The sequence below is a fragment of the Amblyraja radiata genome, chromosome 9 (assembly GCF_010909765.2).
Source record: "Amblyraja radiata isolate CabotCenter1 chromosome 9, sAmbRad1.1.pri, whole genome shotgun sequence".
Classification (NCBI taxonomy): Eukaryota; Metazoa; Chordata; class Chondrichthyes; order Rajiformes; family Rajidae; genus Amblyraja; species Amblyraja radiata.
In genome coordinates this window covers 6,773,601-6,792,979 of record NC_045964.1, presented here as the reverse complement: position 1 = coordinate 6,792,979, position 19,379 = coordinate 6,773,601, and the positions used below count along the sequence as shown (strand labels likewise).

General features: G+C 47.7%; 1 protein-coding gene across 1 annotated transcript in view; it reads left to right on the top strand.

Annotated features, from left to right (window-relative positions):
• sptbn5 (spectrin beta, non-erythrocytic 5) overlaps positions 1-19,379 on the top strand; it is a 288,791-nt gene that overhangs the window by 173,308 nt on the left and 96,104 nt on the right. The window contains exons 38-40 of the mRNA XM_033026595.1: positions 15,342-15,497; positions 17,137-17,328; positions 18,535-18,624. Coding sequence (XP_032882486.1) covers positions 15,342-15,497; positions 17,137-17,328; positions 18,535-18,624 — 438 coding nt within the window. The remainder of the gene's footprint in view (positions 1-15,341; positions 15,498-17,136; positions 17,329-18,534; positions 18,625-19,379) is intronic.

Below are 19,379 nucleotides of genomic sequence, written 5' to 3'. Positions count from 1 at the left end.
TAACGAGCTGCTACGCTATATCTACGGATTCCTACGACCTCCTACGGACTCGTTACGAACATTCTGCGAGTTTGAATCAAGGGGAAAACTCGGGAGAATTCGTGAATTACCTCGTGAAAGTGGGACAGCCCCATGCTGTAGGGATGTACGACACCATCATTACTGTGAACTGGTCATTTTCAGACGGCTGTTGTTCGCAGGTTTTTCGTGGGGCTGTTGATAGCGTGTCAGCCAGATGCATGTCCTTGCCCCTTGTGTAGACTAGTGTGAAATCGAAACTCTGTAGCCGCATCATCATGCGTTACAGGTGAACTGGAGCAGCATGAATGGGTTTGTTCAGAATATTGATCAAAGGTTGGTCGCCTGTTTCAACAACCACGGACTTCCCAAAAATAAAGTCCTTGAATTCCGAGCAGGCAAAAACCACGGCTAGTAAATCCTTTCCAGTGTTGACTTACTCAAGAGAAACCAAAGATCTCGGAGAAAACCCACGTGGTCACGGGGAGAACGTACAAACTCCGTACAGACAGCACACACAGCCAGGATCGAGCCCGGGTCACCACCGTGCCACCATGTCTTTGGGCTGTCAGAAAAAAAATCATGCAGACACAGGGAGAATGTGTAAACTTTACCCAGACATGACCCAAGGACAGGATAGAACCTGGGACTTCAGCACTACTATATCGACCTTCATTCAACCTGTGATTTAATCCTGTCATCTGGTCCAGCCAGGTAGTGATTACAGAGCAGGACACTGGCTGCTGGCATACAATTGTTGAGCCAAAGGTAGCTATTGACCTGTGATTCTTCAGGGTTGGCAATCAGGGGATTGAGGGTGGGAAGGACTCGATGTCCTCCTCATCAGAGGCTGAACGGCCTTTGCGTCACTCTGCTGACACCTCAGCGGGCTACGAGCTGGCCATGACATCGAGCTCTTCTTCCTCTGCCTCTGCCTCTGTGCCCATTTCTTAAACAAAGAGACATCCTCCTCCCAGGCACCCTCTGCTGGCCTTTTACTCTCCCCCTCGGCCTTTTAATTTCATAGAAACATAGAAAATAGGTGCAGGAGGAGGCCATTCGGCCCTTCGAACCAGTATCGCCATTCATTGTGATCATGGCTGATCGTCCCCATTCAATAACCTGTGCCTGCCTTCTCCCCATAACCCTTGATTCCACCAGTCCCTAGAGCTCTATTTCCAATTTAACTCTAACTCTATTTCCAATTTAGTGGCGGCACGGTGGCGCAGCGGTAGAGTTGCTGCCTTAAAGCGCCAGAGACCCGGGTTCGATCCAGACTACAGGTGCGATCTGCATGGAGTTTGTACCTTCTCCCAGTGACCACATGGATTTTCTCTGGGTGCTCCGATTTCCACCCATATTCCAAAATTGTGCAGGTTTGTAGGTTAATTAGCTTCTGTAAAATTCCTCTGAGTGTGTAGAATATGGGTCATCATTGGTTGGTGCGGACTGAAGGGTATGTTTCCATGCACTCTAAAGAGGTCCTTCCTCAGTTGTACAGAGCCCTAGTGAGACCACACCTGGAGTGTTGTGTGCAGTTTTGGTCCCCTAATTTGAGGAAGGACATTCTTGCTATTGAGGGAGTGCAGCGTAGGTTTACAAGGTTAATTTCCGGGATGGCGGGACTGTCATATGTTGAAAGAACAGAGCGACTAGGCTTGTATACACTGGAGTTTAGAAGGATGAGAGGGTATCTTATTGAAACATATTAGATTATTAAGGGTTTGGACACGCTAGAGGCAGGAAGCATGTTCCCGATGTTGGGGCTGTCCAGAACCACGGGCCACAATTTAAGAATAAGGGGTAGGCCATTTAGTACGGAGACGAGGAAAAACATTTTCACCCGGAGAGTTGTGAATCTGTGGAATTCTCTGCCTCAGAAGGCAGTGGAGGCCCATAAGCGAGTTCGGTATTCCGAAAAACGCAAGGAATCATGGGATTTGTCAAAGGTCACTCGCAACAAACACTCTTGGCAACCGTGCCGCCGCATGCACACAGACCGCAGCCAGGATCGAACCCGGGTCTCCGGCGCTGCGAGCGCTGCTGAACCGCCACTGGACCATCCCCATCTCAGCTGCCTGACCTGCTGAGTATCCCCAGCACTTTGTTGCTTGCTGGAGACCGAAATTCTGTATTGGCCAGCATGGACATGATGGGCCAAATGGCCCACTTCAGTGCTGCAGGTTTCTTTGACTGAATGCAATAAAGTTGCATTATTACCGATCTCCCTACAGCCTCAAGATATCCCAAAGCACTTTGCAGACACATATCCAGTTTGCTTAAAGTGCATTTGTGCTATTTTACATGACATAACTCATTGGGAAAAGAGATTTCTCCTGAATTCCCTATTGGATTTATCCACTCCAGCTTTGCTTTCGGTCTCATTACATTTCAACTTTTAAGAATCTGCAAGATTATCCGATCATCCCTTTTCATTAAGCAAGATAGCACCAGCCTCTTTAGCCTTTCCTGTCAGATATAACCTCCTTGGTCACGGAAACTTTAAAATTACCTTTTTCATGCCAGCAGAGAGTTGTTTGCCGCACTGTCCCCGTCATGAGGCGGGACAGCAGATTGAGAACAGATGTGCTTGCTGGATCAGGCAGCCACAGCTACTGAGCTCATTCTGGCAGCCAGTTCCAGGAGACAGCAATACCTCTGCAATGAGATCATGGCTCGGAGCAAAACAAAAGGCGCAGCGCTGGAGCCTTGGGGGCTGAAGAGACCGACATCTTCAACAAAGTTCAAGTGCTTCCCTGTATTCTCAGATAGAAATGCCTTGCAGCACTCCCATGGCTCCATGGACAGAATGTTGACCTGAAGGTAGTATGTTAGAGCTGCTCTATTCAGACTGAAAGTATGCATCCAGCATTGAGCAAGTTTGGGCCACCATCGAGAATGAAATCAGCTTGGGTCAAGCCACAAGCTCCAAGCTGCACAGTCTCCCAGCACCTTGGGGGAAGACAGAATGGTGGAACAGATTAGAAATACTCTAATTATTTTATGTCGAACTACAGAGCGCACTTACAGTGTTGGTACACTGGCATGTTCGCTGCTCTGCAGATGTGCGTTGAAATGAAATGGATTATTTACAGAGTTAAGCCCCTGTCCCACTTAGGAGACCTAAACAGCAACCTCTGGTGACCTTGCCCGCCACCCAAAAAAAAATCAAGGTCGAGGTGACCTGCAACCTCCTACCACCTCCCACGCATATGTTGAAAACCTTCCTCGACTATGAAGAAAACCGGCTTTGACTAGACCTGCGACTAAAGAATTATCGATTTTTAAAACTGCAACCTATTTTTAGTCGAGGCCGGTTTTAATCATGATGAAAAAATAGCAGCAACCTAGATGAAGCCTCGACCACGCGGAAACCACTTTCGACCATTAGGGAGAGTGACCAAAACCTCCGGTGACCTCATGGAAACCTTGGGTGGCGGGCAAGGTCACCAGAGGTTGCTGTTTGGGTCTCCTAAGTGGGACAGGGGCTTTAGGCAGCTCAGAGAGCAACCTATTGAAATATTTGTGTGTGTGTCTGTGCTTGTATGTGTGCGCATGTGCGTTCGTGTGTCCTTGCATGCGTGCTTGGGTGTGCGTATGTGTATGTGTGTGCTCATACACACAATATTGGTCATCTTCATACATAGCGATGCTTCTCTTGTTTTATATAGGTACAGTCTGTCGGGGAAAATGTACTCACATGTTTATTTAGCTGATCGGAAGAACGTATGGTTTAAAGGGAACAGGACAGCAGGGGTTTCCTGCTGCCTGCATAGTTTCAAACTTAATGTGTTACCAGCACAACAAACGGAAGAACCTGCATAGAATGAGAGGTGGCCCAACACAAAGAGGACCCAGCAGCAGGGCAAGACTGTGGAATGGCTTTAGGGCCTGTCCCACTTTCACGACCTAATTCACAACCTTTTTTACTCGTGGACATTTTTCATCAGGCTAGAAAAACGCCCCGACCTACTTGATGCCACGAGTACCTACGACTAGCATCACGACCTCCTACGACCTCCTACGACCTCATGACGACCATGCTGCGAGTATGAGTCAAGGGCAAACTCGGCAGAGGTCGTGAAAGTGGGACAGGCCCTTTTAGCTCTCTAAATCATCCTCATCAAAAGCTTAACACACTCATAGAAATAGAATCATGGGATATTTACGACAATGAAAAGACGTTTGAACCATCACATCTGTGCTGCTCAATAAAAAGGTCCCCGGCCTAAATGCACCTTCCAGTACTGGGTCCACAGCCCTGACATCACAGCTTATCACAGACAATACCATGCACCGTTGATGTGTGTTTGTGCCTCCACCAGGCTTAAATAAATATTTCTCCAAGTCAGTAGAGACATAGAGGCATACAGCGTGGAAACAGGTTCTTCGACTCAACTTGCCCAGCTACACTAGTCCCACCTGCCTGCGTTTGGCCCAGATCCCTCTAAACCAGTCCGATCCATGTACCTGTCTAATTGTTTCTTAAACATTGTGATAGTCCCAGCCTCAACTACCTCCTCTGGCTGGTTCCATACACCCACCAACCTTTATGTGAAACAGTTAGCCCTCAGATTTCTATTAATTTTTTTCCTCTTCACGTTAAACCTTTGTCCTCTGGTCCTCGATTCCTCTACATTGGGCAAGTGGCACTGTGCATCTACCCAATCTATTCCTCTCATGATTTTATACACCTCTATAAGATCATCATCTTCCTGTGGTCCAAGGAATAGAGTCCCAGCCTGCTCAACCTCTCCCTGTAGCTCAGACCCTCAAATCCTGGCAACATCCTCTGTACCCTTTTCAGCTTGACAACATCTTTCCGATAACACGGTGCCCTGAACTGAACGCAATACTCTAAATGGGGCCTCACCAACATCTTATACAACTGCAACACGACCTCCCAACTTTTATATTCAATATTCTGACTGATGAAGGCCAATGTGCCAAAAGCCACCCTATCTACCTGTGACTCGACCTTCAAGGAACTATGTATCTGTACTCCTGGATCCCTCTGCTCTGTAACCACTCCCAGTGGGAAAATAACACTTTTTCAAAAGTAAAATTTCCTTTCCTTCTCATTATCTTATTTACATAAGCTTGTTTTTATCATACTTGCAACCCCATACAGACATAACAATTGATAAGAACTAAATCAATGGGTCACATAGTCTCCAAAATACTTAGGCGGTCTCACAGCTCGGCGTGAGCGAGTTCTCACTGTTTCGTTTATGTCAATGTCCTTGTTTTTGTCAGTCCGCTCAGTAGCTGTTTGCTTTTCAGTAGGCGCTGGCTGTTGTTTCAATGCCTGTGTCACGTTAGTTGTGTAGTAGATTCGCCCTGGTCTTTGATGGACTGGCCGTGCTTCGCGTGTTGACGTGCGACTAGCTCGTCTGGTGGATTCTGATGGGCTCAAGGGTATCAGACAGGCTGGGTAGAAAGCGGCTCAGGTAGTTGACAAATCCAACTAGCCTCTGCACCCCCTGTACATCTGAGGGTGCTGGCATATTGACAACATCTGCGACCTTTTTGGGGTTGGGTTGCAGTCCTGTGCCAGTGATCACATGTCCTAAAAGGGTATCTCAGTTGCTCTGAAGCCAGACTTGTCCTTGTTAAGTTTGGTGTGTTGTTGTGCATATCACTGAGCTTCGAGTCGCAGTCGATGACAGCGTCTTCCATCGCCTCTCCCCTACCATAGATGAGGATGTCATCTGCAACGCAGATCACTCCAGGTAGCCCTTCGAGCGCTTGATGTAATCTTCGCTGGAAGATTTCAGACGATACACTTAAACCGAATGGCAATCGCGCCACCTGTAACACCCGAAAGGTGTGTTGAACATCGTCAGATTGCACGATTTGTCGTCCAGTTTCACCTGCCAGAAGGCTGAGCTCATGTCTAGCTGACTGAAGATCTTCGCTAGGTCGACATCTGGCAAGATGTCCTCAATAACTGGGAGCGGATAACGTTCTCGCTTTAACGCTTTGTTTAGCGGTCGTGGATCGGTGCACACCCGGAGATCGGCATTCTTTTTCTCCACGACCACGAGTCGGCTGACCCAACTCATCGGGTCGTGATCTGTTGCGATCACGGACGCTCTACCTTGTGCTCTAGCTCTGTCTTCACCTTTTGCTTTATTGCACGAGGTAAACGTGGTGGTGATCAGACTGTGGGTTGTACTTCCTCGTCAATCTGCAGGTGTCCTTCACCAGGCAGCTCTCCTAGTTTACCATCGAACATCTCTGCATAGCGTTCTTCAGCCTTACATGCTGTCTCTTTTACGACCGTTGACGTGTGTACACTGTGAAAGCTGTCGTCATTTACAGTGATCAAATTCATTCGCTGACTCACTTTGCTTCCTAGCAGTGGTGTGAAGCCATCACTGACCACAATGAGCTCCACAGAATATTTGCGGTTTGACTTGGGGTTGAGCAGCTGAACCCGGCAAACTCCTTCCGTGTCCATCATAGTCTTATTCCACATCATGAGCTTCTTTTGACATGGGGCTAGCGTGTGGTCTACGCCGTGTAAATATCTGCGTGGCAAGATGTTCACGCTCACTCCACTGTCCACTTGGTGGTCGACCTGCTTCCCATTGACAAGCATCGACGCGTAGACATCATCTCTAGGCTGCACCGTGTTAATTGTGAGCGTGACACTATCTATGTACTCAATGCTCATGTTACTTTCGGCCTGGTTGTCCACTTTGTGTACTTTACTCTTTCTGCACACTTTGGCAAAGTAGTTGTGACTGCCATATGCCCTACACATCTGTCCCTAGGCTGGACATTGCTGTTTGTCCATTGCATGCTCCTTGCCACAATACTTGCACGCTTTCGCTTCCTGATTGTGCTTGCCTTGGCTGTTCTTAGGCTTAGCCCACTTGCTTTGCTTGTGTGTGTATTGCACAGCCGTACCTCTCTTGCCGCTCTGCTGCCTGATTTTGTGGACTGCAGCAGCAGACCTGCAGCTTCTGGTGAAAGCTTGGAGATGTGACTCAGCAGTCTCGGCACTCTTGCAGATGTCGATGCATCCGTTGAGAGTGAGCTTCCTTTCCTGCAGCAAATGTCCCCTCGCCTGCGAGTCGCTAATGCCCAACACAATCTTGTCACGGAGCAAGCTGTCCGTCATGCACTGGCAGAAATTACAGGACTTTGCTAGTGTTCTCAGGCTAGCGAGGAACACTTCAAAATTCCATTCAAGGACCCAAACAGTCGTTCCAGGTGCGACAGAGGTTCACCTGCACCTCCTCCAACCTCATCTATTGCATCCGCTGCTCTAGATGTCAGCTGATCTACATCGGTGAGACCAAGCGTAGGCTTGGCGATCGTTTCGCCGAACACCTCCGCTCAGTCCGCATTAACCAACCTGACCTCCCGGTGGCTCAGCACCAACTCCCCCTCCCATTCCGAATCTGACCTTTCTGTCCTGGGCCTCCTCCATGGCCAGAGTGAGCACCACTGGAAATTGGAGGAGCAGCACCTCATATTCCGCTTGGGCAGTCTGCACCCTAGCGGCATAAACATTGACTTCTCCAATTTCCGGTAGCCCTTATTGTCTCCTCCCCTTCTCAGCTCTCCCTCAGCCCTCGGGCTCCTCCTCTTCCTTTATTCTTCCTTCCCCCACCCTACATCAGTCTGAAGAAGGGTTTCGGCCCGAAACGTTGCCTATTTCCTTCGCTCCATAGATGCTGCCGCATCCGTTGAGTTTCTACAGCATTTTTGTCTAGCTTCAAAGTCCTCACCTGCTTCTTGCTGTCTCTTGTTGAAGAGGTAGCTCATTTATCATTAATGTTTTATTATTATTAATGTTTAGTGTTTTCTGAGTCATTCGTAACTGTCACTATTTCATGTTGTTACTTGTGGGCGGAGCACCAAGGCAAATTCCTTGTATATGAATACTTGGCTAATAAACTTACTTACTTTATTGTCACGTGTACTAAGGTACAGTGAAAACATTTTGTTGCGTGCTATCCAGTCAGCGGAAAGACAATACATGATTACAATCGAGCCATTACAGTGTATCGATACATGATAAGGGAATAACGTTTAGTGCAAAGTAAAGCCAGCAAAGTCCGAACAAGGATAATCCGAGGTCACAATACTCCAGGTGTGGTCTTGCAAGGGTTAACTGTAGACTAACTTCTTTATTCCTTCAATATAAAGGCCAACATTCCATTAAGTTTGTGTAGGAAGGAACTGCAGATGCTGGTGTAAACCGAAGATAGGTACAAAATGCTGGAGTAATTCAGCATCTCTGGACAAAAGGAATAGGTGACCTTTTCGGGTCGAAGATGAGTCTCGACCTGAAACGTCACCTATTCCTTTTCTCCAGAAATGCTGTATGATCTGCTGTGTTGCTCCAGCTTTTTGTGTTTATATTCCATTCATTTTAATTACTGGACCATGATAATTTAGCGTTTCATGTTTATTATAGCCACTCCCCATCCCATTCTCATACCGACTTTACTGTCCTTGGGTTCCTTCATTGCCGGTGCGAGGCCACACACAAACCGGAGGGACAGCACCTCATATTCTGCTTGTGTATCTTACAGCCCCCCGACTGTGTGATGAATGAATGAAAGAATGACTGAATGAATGAATGAATGAATGAATGAATAAGTTTATTGGCCAAGTATTCACATACAAGGAATTTACTTTGGTGCTCCGCCCGCAAGTGACAACATGACATACAGTGACAGTTAAGAATGATACATAATGTGAATGTTGGATTCTCCAAATTCAAGTAATAACCGCCCCACAAAACGACAAGTGCAAGATTAACTGAACGGGTTAGGCAGCATCTCTGGAAGACACGGATAGGTGGCGTTTCAGGTCAGGGCCCTCTGTAGAATGATTGTGGGGGGAGGGGGGGATGGGGTTGTTGGAGGTAAGCTGGACTAGAGGTGAGGCAGGACAAAATGTGACAAATAATAGGAGGACAAAGGCAAGGAGAGGTGGGTGGGGTTGAGAGATAGATGGTTGGAACAAAGGCCAGAGATAAAAGCAGAAGGTGCGAGACAGACTGATGGAAGAGTTGCGAATAGTGAAGCTAGAGGAAGGAATGGAGGGGGAGGGGGAGGGGAGAAATGGATGAGAGTCCAGAGAGGGGGGGGGAGTGCAGCTTGTTAGAGGTGACCTAGATGCAGAATTCAATAACCACCCCAAACACATCTCCTTTCTTTCCCCCACCCCCACCCTGGTGAACTCCCATTTTTCCTGCCATTTCCCAAACCCATCCCTCCGAAGACACCCTGCCCTCCTCCCCCCCCCCCCCTCCGCCCCCCTCGGTGTATTCATCTCCCATGCCCCAAGCCCCCATCTCCATTTTATTCCCCCTCTTCCTCCTCGAGCTTACCGCGTTTTCCCGAGTACCTGCCGTTAGCGTTACGAGCCGCTAAGAGATGTCCCGAGCTCCGACGTACCCGCTACATACATTCTACGTACTTACCACGAGTTTGATTTTTTTTTAAACTCGGGAGAGCTCTTGAATTAGCTCGTACAGTGGGACAGGGCCCTTTACTATCATGGGGCAGAATTATGGCAAGGGCTATTTGAATGGGATAAATGTCCTTAATGGTCCTTTTTCTTCCGTTGGAATAACTCCCCATTGTGAGGTAGTGTTGTTGAACGAATTAGCAGTCTAGCATTCTCATGAACAGCTGCATTCACACAGCAACAGTTCAGCTTTGCTTGGAGCCTCCGGAAAAAGTGACTGATCCCATGCTTCCTGATGTGGAAAGCAGCAGCGCTGGTTTCAGGAGCAGATACCTCAGCTCTGATCCCAGTAATGGATCAGGTCGGCTTTTTCCATTTCCTCACAGCATCGGCATTGGCTTTTAGTCTCAAACAAAATTGCAGACCATGTTTTCATCAGCACAGGTCTGGATCCAACTCTCTCACTGTTTCCATGGGTGTCATATTTAGGCACTGTTCCTAAAGCCCCTGTCCCACTTAGGAGACCTAAACAGCAACCTCTGGTGACCTTGCCCGCCACCCAAGGTTTCCATGAGGTCACCGGAGGTTTTGGTCACTCTCCCTAATGGTCGAAAGTGTTTTCCGCGTAGTCGAGGCTTCATCTAGGTTGCTGCTATTTTGTCATCGTGTTTAAAACCGGCCTCGACTAAAAATAGGTTGCCGTTTTAAAAATCGATCATTTTTTAGTCGCAGGTCTAGTCGAAGCTGGTTTTCTTCATAGTCGAGGAAGGTTTTCAACATATGTGTGGGAGGTGGTAGGAGGTTGCAGGTCACCTCGACCTTGATTATTTTTTGGGTGGCGGGCAAGGTCACCAGAGGTTGCTGTTTAGGTCTCCTAAGTGGGACAGGGGCTTAAAACACCAGGCAGAGTAAGCCAGGACTTGCTGAGCAGTTCACCTTTATTAATACAAAGTAAACATTACAACTAATAAAATGTGAAACATTACAAATAATATAACAACAGATTTTAAAAGAAACTACAAAAAAAATCAAAGATTGTTCGTTTGTGTGCAATGGTCTATATAGTACAACAAAAAGCTGCCTATGATACAGCCAGTATGCTTTGACTGTTTTTAAAGCCCTGTCCCACGGTACGAGTTCATTCCAAGAGTTCTCCTGAGTTTGCCCTGATTCGAACTCGGAGATTTACGGGAATGGCCGCTCGTCGGTACTCGGGGCTCTCGTGGACATTTTTCAACATGTTGAAAAATCTTTACGAGTCTTCCCGTGCTTACCTGGCGTTAGCAAGTATTCCCGAGTACCTGCCGTTAGCGCTAAGAGACGTCCCCGAGCTCCGACGTACCCGCTACGTTCATTCTCCGTGCTTACCACGAGTTTGATTTTTCTTTTAACTCGGGAGAGCTCTTGGAATGAACTCGTACCGTGGGACACGGCTATTACTGTATCTTCAGTTCCTATGTGAAATATCTGTGACTCTGGTTCTGGGCACTGCTCACACCAGAGATCCACTGCCCTCGTCTGCTCAAATAATCAGAACTGCCTGTAGTTTCTCTGCAATTTGCCAAGGTCAGAATCTGAACCTCTTCAGACTAGAGTCAGGGGAAAAGGAAACGAGAGATATCGGCAGTGAAGTCGAGAGAAAAAGAACAAAGATGTGCAAACAAGTAACGATGATAAAGGAAATAGGCCATTGTTAGCTGTTTGCCAGGTGATAATGAGAAGCTGGTGCGACTCGGATGGGGGAGGGATGGAGAGAGAGGGAATGACGGGATTACTTGAAGTTAGAGAAGTCAATATTCATATCACTGGGGTGTTAGCTGCCCAAGTGAAATATGAGGTGCTGTTCCTCCAATTTGCGTTTAGTCTCACTCTGACAGTGGAGGAGGCCCAGGACAGAAAGGTCAGTGTGGGAATGGGAAGGGGAGTTAATCAGGAGATCAGATAGGTTCAGGCAGACTGAGCAGACTGTTCCTGTTAACGCTCCAGGCGGACTGTTTTGGTGATGTTGGTTGCTGATGGATAGATATGGCTGGCACTAGGAGAACTATACACATTAGACAATAGGTGCAGGAGTAGGCCAATGTGATCATGGCTGATCATTCACAATCAGTACCCCGTTCCTGCCTTCCCTCCATATCAGTTAACTCCGCTATCTCTAAGACCTCTATCCCAAGGGCCTGTCCCACGAGCACGCGACTGCATGCGGCAGGCGCGACCAAACCGGAAGCGGGGGCCGCGCGGAGGTCGAGTGATCCCGTACGAGTTGACGTGAAGTTCGAGTGAAGTCCGCAGGAAGTCCGCGCTAGGCGTACGCCGTCAAGACGGTGCGTACGGCTTTGAGACGGTGCGTACGCCCGCCGAGACGCTGCGTACGCCTTCTATGCGGCTGCGGGCCAGCAGGCCGTTGCCGCGCGGAATTTTTGGACTATCAGTTTTTCGGAGCCCTGCGCGATGTCGGGACCAGCTCCACACAACTCCATACGGCTCTGGCGATCAAAGTGGGACTGGCCCCGCGAGGCCGTAAGGCTCAAGCGACCATGTTAGGTCGCGCTTGCCGCATGCAGTCGCATGCTCGTGGGACAGGCCCTTAACTCTTTTACAACATTCAACCCCTTGCTGTTCTTGAATAGTGTAGTGACACCACGACATACACCAGCTTTAGCTCATCTGCTGCTGAACCTCGCCTATATCCTTGTCAGCTCAATGCTCAATTAATATATTGCCCTTCTTGCGTTTCCATTTTCCCACCCTTTAAAAGTTTCTGCCTATTCAAAACTCACTTGCCTCTAGCCTAATGAGCCCAATCACTCATCACATCAGTCTGAAGAAGGGTCTCGACCCGAAACGTTGCCTATTCCCTCTTCAGCCCAACTTGCCCACACCGGCCAACACGTCCCACCTACACAAGTCCCACCTGCCTGCATTTGGCCCATATCCCTGTAAACCTGTCTATCCATGTACTTGCTTAAATGTTTCTTAAACGTTGCAATAGTACCTATCTCAACTACCTCCTCCAGCAGCTCATTCCATACACCCACCATTCTTTGTGTGAAAACATTACCCCTCAAATTCCTATTAAATCTTTTCCCCCTCACCTTAAACCTATGTTCTAGGGTTCTCGGTTCCCCTTCTCTGGGCAAGAGATTCTGTGCGTCTATTCCCCTCATGATTTTATACACCTCTATTAGATCACCCCTCATCCTCCTGCGCTTCAAGATATAGAGTCCTAGCCTGCTCAACCTCTCCTTATCGCTCAGGCCCTCGAGTCCTGGCAACATCCTCGTGAATCTTCTCTGCACCTTTTCCAGCTTGACAACATTGGTCCTATAACAAGCAGATTGTTAAGGGTTTGGACACGCTAGAGGCAGGAAACATGTTCCCGATGTTGGGGTAGTCCAGAACCAGGGGCCACAGTTTGAGAATAAGGAGTAAGCCATTTAGAACAGAGACGAGGAAACAATTTTTCTTAGAGAGTTGTGGGTCTGTGAAATTCTCTGCCTCAGAGGGCGGTGGAGGCAGGTTCTCCAGATGCTTTCAAGAGAGAGCTAGATAGGGCTCTTAAATGTAGCGGAGACAGGGGATATGGGGAGAAGGCAGGAACGGGGTACTGATTGTGGATGATCAGCCATGATCACAATGAATGGCGGTGCTGGCTCGAAGGGCCAAATGGCCTACTCCTGCACCTATTGTCTATTGTCTATTGTCTATAACATGGTGCCCAAAACTGGGCACAATACTCTAGATGCGGCCTCAGCAATACAACTGCATACATGACCTCCCAACTTCTAAACTCAATGCTCTGACTGATGAAGGCCAACGTGCCAAAAGCTTTTTTGTCTACCTTATCTATCCGTAATGCCATTTTCAACAAACTAATTACCGATACTTCTGCCCCACAACACTCCCAGAGCCCTACCATTCACTCTGGATGTTCTGCCCATGTTAGTGCTCCCAAAATGCAACACCTCACGTCTCTCTGTATTAAATTCCATCAACCATTCCTCAGCCCACCTGGCCAACCGATCAAGATCCTGCTGCAATTTTTGACAACCATCTTCTCTAGCTACAATACCACCCACTTTTGTATCATCAGCAAAATTGCTAACCTTGCCATGTACGTTCTCATCCAAATCATTGATATAGATGACAAACAGCAATGGGCCCTGCACCGAACCCTGAGGCACACCACTAGTCACAGGCAGCAACCTTCCACCATCACCATCTGCTTCCTTCTATGAAGCCAACTTTCTATCCCATTCAGCTATCTCTCCTTGGATCCCATGTGATCTAACCTTCCAGAGCAGCCTACCATGTGGAACCATGTTGAATGCCTTACTAAAATCCATGTACACAACATCGACAGCACTGTCTTCATCGACCTTTTTGGGTGCATCTTCAAAAAACTCAATCAGATTTTTTAGTGAGACACAACCTCCCACATATAAAACCATGCTGACTGTCCCTAATCAGCCCTTGTCTATCTAAATGCATGTACATCCTATCCCTCAGAATACTCTCCAGTAACTTTCCAACCACAGATGTTAAGCACTTCTTCTTCTTCTTGCGTATGGCGTGCACAGCCTAAAGTTGTAGGACAACTTATTCTGTTTGATCTTCTGTTTGTGCGCGCCAGGTTGATTGCATTAGTCGAAACAGGGTGGACCACGTGAAGGTTGCAATCTTCCACCCCAGATGTTAAGCTCACTGGCCTATAGTTCCCAGCCTTTTCCCTACAGCCCTTCTTGAATAGAGGCACAACATTAGCCACCCTCCAGGCTTCTGGAACCTCCTTAATAACCTTCCCGATGTTGGGGAATCCAGAACCAGGGGCCACAGTTTAAGAATAAGGGGTCGGCCATTTAGAACGGAGATGAGGAAAAACTTTTTCACCCAGAGAGTTGTGAATCTGTGGAATTCTCTGCCACAGAGGGCGATGGAGGCCAATTCTCTGGATTGTTTCAAGAGGGAGTTAGATAGAGCTTTTAAAGATAGTGGAATCAAGGGATATGGGGAGAAGGCAGGAACGGGGTACTGAATGTAGATGATCAGCCATGATCACAGTGAATGGCGGTGCTGGCCTGAAGGTGCTACTCCTGCATCTGTTGTCTATTGTCTATTGTATTAAATGTTATAGTTCTCACCTTAAACCTATGCCGTCTGGTTCTTGATTCTCCTTCCCTGGGACAATGCCTGTCTGCGTTTACCCCATCTATACCTGGATATAATTATCCAGTTGCTGCCTGACCTGATTCAATTGATACTCTGAAGCACTTCAACATGTTCTGCCACATTAACTAGATGATTACCATTCAGTGTTAAAAGGCAAGAGGGAATTCGGGATAAGCATCAGATGGAGAAATGGAAAGTATAAGAGAATTGCAGATGAATCTTGAAGCTAAATTCATCACGGCATCTGAAATATTGGTGAATATTTACTGAAAGTATAAAAAGGAGAGAGCACAAAAATCAGGAAGGGAGGAGTGTGTAATGTCAAGCCAAGAATCCTGTGTAAGGATCCTCCGGCCTACTACCGGCCTACAAGGCCTACTCCGGCCTACTAGTGTGCAGCGGTAGAGTTGTTGCCTCACAGCACCAGAGATCCGGGTTCGATCCTCACTTTGGATGCTGTCTGTACGGAGTTTGCACGTTCTCCCCGTGACCTGCGTGGGTTTTCTACAAGATCTTCGGTTCTCTCCCACACTCCAAAGACGTACAGGTTTGTAGGCTAAATGGCTTGGTATGAATGTGAAGTTGTCCCTAGTGTAGGGTAGTGTCAATGTGTGGGGATCGCTGGTGTGTGCGGACTCGGTTGGCCGAAGGGCCTGTTTATGCGCTGTTTCTCTAAACTAAACTAAACAAAAAATTTCTATCTGTATTTCATTTTCTAGGAGAAGGGCTGGATCACCGAAAGGATGCAGAAATTAAAGGATAATACCTCTACAGACATCAGCGACCTGCAGGGCAAACTGAAGCTGCTACAGAAGCACCAGGCCTTTGAGGCTGAGATCCTGGCCCACCAGGCCATTATTACAAATGTTACTGAGGTCAGGACCTTCTTCCTTTATCCATGTGAGAATCTAATTATTTTTCCACAATGAAATTCTTTTAATGAGTTGCGGCTGCTCCTCTTTGACGTTGCTTGTGTGACAACCTCCCCCTTAATTAAAAACCTCTTGTTCAGCCAGTGTCATTAATGGCAGCACGGTGGCACAGCAGTAGAGTTGCTGGCTTACAGCGCCAGAGACCCGGGTTCCATCCTGACTACGAGTTACTTGTCTGTACGGAGTTTGTACGTTCTCCACCTGACCTGTGTGGATTTGACCAGGATCTCTGATTTCCCCCCACACTCTAAAGACGTACAGATTTGTAGGTTAATTGGCTTCTGTAAATTGTAACTTGTCCCTAGTGTGTGTAGGGCAGTGTTAATGTGCGGAGGTCGGTGTGGACTCGGTAGGCCGATGGGCCTGTTTCTGCGCTGTATCTCTAAACTAAACTAAACTAATGGCTAGACCTTACGTCCGATCCTCAGTCATGATTGCAGCAATTTCTCTAATGACACTGAAAGGGTAACAGGTTAGCCCTCTTTATCATTCGGAGAAGCAGCCCAAGATAGCAGGCAAATGTCATCAGCTGCAGTATACTTCGTCTCAGTCCTTTGTATTTATTAGGGATTAAATGTAATCTTCAACTTGCTGCAACTCTGGATCTGTCTCGTGCAGGTAGGCACAAAATGCTGGAGTAACTCAGTGGGTGAGGCAGCATCTCTGGAGAGAAGGAATGGGCGATGTTTCGGGTCGAGACCCTTCTTCAGACTGATGTCAGGGGAGGGGGCGGGACAACAATAGATTGTAGTCAGAGACAGTGAGACTAGTGGGAGAACTGGGAAGGGGAAGGGGATGGAGAGAGAAAACAAGGCCTATCTGAAGTTAGAGAAGTCAGTTCATACCGCTGGGGTGTAAACTACCCAAGCGAAATATGAGGTGCTGTTCCTCCAATTTGTGCTGGGCTTCACTCTGACAATGGAGGAGGCCCAGGACAGAAAGGTCAGATTGGGAATGAGAGGGGGAGTTGAAGTGCTGAGCCACCGGGAGATCAGGTAGGTTTATGCGGAGGTGTTCAGCGAAACGATCGCCGAGCCTGCGCTTGGTCTTGCCGATGTAGAGAAGTTGACACCTGGAACAGCAGATACAGTAGATGAGGTTGGAGGAGGTGCAAGTGAACCTGTCTCATGCAGGTTTGCTTTACCCCTGAGACCATCCTATCGAATATCTTCATGTTTTCAATGGCTTAACAGATAGCTCCCTAGTCTCTGAGTTAAGGGCCTCTCACATTCACGACCTAATTCACGACCTCTGCCGAGTTTGCCCTTGACTCATACTCGTCAGGAGGTCGTAGGAGGTCGTAGGTAGGTCGTAGCGGGCCGTGATGCTAGTCGTAGGTACTCGTGGCATCAAGTAGGTCGGGGCGTTTTTTTTAGCCTGATGAAAAATGTCCACGAGTAAAAAAAGATCATGAATTAGGTCGTGAAAGTGGGACAGGCCCTTCAGAGGTTGGTCAGTTCTAGTTCCCAGCCCTGACACTTCCCAGCCCAGCCCTTCCTAAGGTGTCTGTCACTGTTATGTTTCTTTGGTGTCACTTTGAGTATGTTACCCTAACTGTGCCCTTTGTATGTTGCCACTGAAGATAGGTGAATTGCTACTATCGGGCCATCATCCCAAATCCAACGAAATCCACCGTAGTTTGCGGCAGCTCCTGGACAGTTGGGAACAGCTGAAGGTAGCGGTGGCTGCACGCGGCAAAATGTTGGAGGAAAACCGGGATTTCCTGGAATTCCTGCAAAAAGTCGAGCAAGTCGAAGCATGGATCAGAGAAAAGGTAGGAGTGGCGGGAATTCATCAGTTTCCTTTTGTCATAACCTTTAGTCCTTCCAGTCTTCTGGTGGAGTTGCAGTGTAATTCTTGCGCGGAGACCAGCTTTCACAGAATGACTGTCTTTATGGAGTCCAGAGGTTCTCGGCTACCACAAACGCAACCTCTCGGCTGGACAACTGGAATAGTTGTAACTGCCTAAGTTATTAAGTTATTAAGCAAGCATCTGGTGTTACCGTATTTTTAAATAGATCTCTACATCCATGTCTAGGAAGGAACTGCTGATGCTGGTTTAAACCGAAGATAGACACAAAATGCTGGAGTAACTCAGCGGTGACGTATCGGGTCGAGACCCTAAGTCTGAAGAAGGGTCTCATAGAAACATAGAAAATAGGTGCAGGAGGAGGCCATTCGGCCCTTCGAGCCAGCACCGCCATTCATTGTGATAATGGCTGATCGTCCCCAATTAATAACCCGTGCCTGCCTTCTCCCCATATCCCTTGATTCCACTAGCCCCTAGAGCTCTATCTAACTCTCTCTTAAATCCATCCAGTGATTTAGCCTCCACTGCCCTCTGTGGCAGGGAATTCCACAAATTCATAACTCTCTGGGTGAAAAAGTTTTTTCTCAAATGACCTCCCCTTTATTCTAAGACTGTGGCCCCTGGTTGTGGACTCGCCCAACATTGGGAACATTTTTCCTGCATCTAGCTTGTCCAGTCCTTTTATAATTTTATATGTTTCTGTAAGATCCCTCCTCATCCTTCTAAACTCCAGTGAATACCAGCCTAGTCTTTTCAATCTTTCCTCATATGACAGTCCCGCCATCCCAGGGATCAATCTCGTGAACCAACGCTGCACTGCCTCAATCACAAGGATGTCCTTCCTCAAATTAGGAAGGACATCCTTATGATTGAGGCAATGCAGCGTAGGGTCTCGACTCGGAGATGCAGCCTACCTATGTCGCTTTGTTCTGTTCTGAAGTTTTTCTGTGCCTGATTATTTATATTGGGGCTCCCTATGCAGAAAATTGATCAGGGACCGAACGAAGGCTGAATATTCTATAATAAAAGCAGAAGATGCTGGAAATGCGCAGCGGGTCAGACAGCCACGGTTCACGAGGAAGCAGAGTCACCTTTACGCAGCATCAACACTTCACCGGAGCTGAATTTTGCGTTTGTCATTATTTCGTGTTTCTTTCTATCCACTTGCAGGAGGTGATGATCAGTGTGGGAGACGTTGGCAAGGACTATGAACACTGCTTACAGTTGCAGAAGAAGCTCAATAAGTTCCGTGGAACTGGGGTAGGTACAGGCCTCAGAGCACCATGGCCTAGCAGATATAAACTCAAAATGCTGGGGGAACTCAGCGGGACAGGGAGCATCTCTGGAGAGAAGCAATGGATGACGTTTCGGGTCGAGACACTTCTTCAGACTGATAGTCGGGGGAGAGGGAGATATGTACGGGTAAGGTGTGAAAACGAGACATCAATGGAGACAAAGCTCAAGGAAAATGTAGAATAGATCATTGTTAGCTAGGGGAAGCTGACAACGAGGTATATAAAGATAATATTTATCAATGAGGACAGTCAGACTGGTCGGAGAATTAGGATAGGGGGAGGGGATGGAGAGAGAGGGAAAGCGAGGGTTACTTGAAGTTAGAGAAATCAATATTCATACTGCTGGGTTGTACGTTGCCCAAGTGAATATGATGTGCTGTTCCTCCAATTTTGTGTTGTCTGCCCAAGTGTTTGCACATTGAATGGTAAGTGTGACACGATGGTGCCACTTTCACGCCTACTCTGCACACTAGTGCAATTCAGGAAGGTACACAAAATTGCTGGGGAAACTCAGCGGGTGCAGCAGCATCTATGGAGCGAAAGAAATAGGCGACGTTTCGGGCCGAAACCCTTCTTCAGACGGAATTTCCTCCAAAATTTCCTCCAAACACAAGGCGTAGCTATGGGCACACGCATGGGCCCCAGCTACGCCTGCCTCTTTGTCGGGTACGTTGAACAATCCTTGTTCGATGCGTACCAGGGCCCCATCCCCGACCTCTA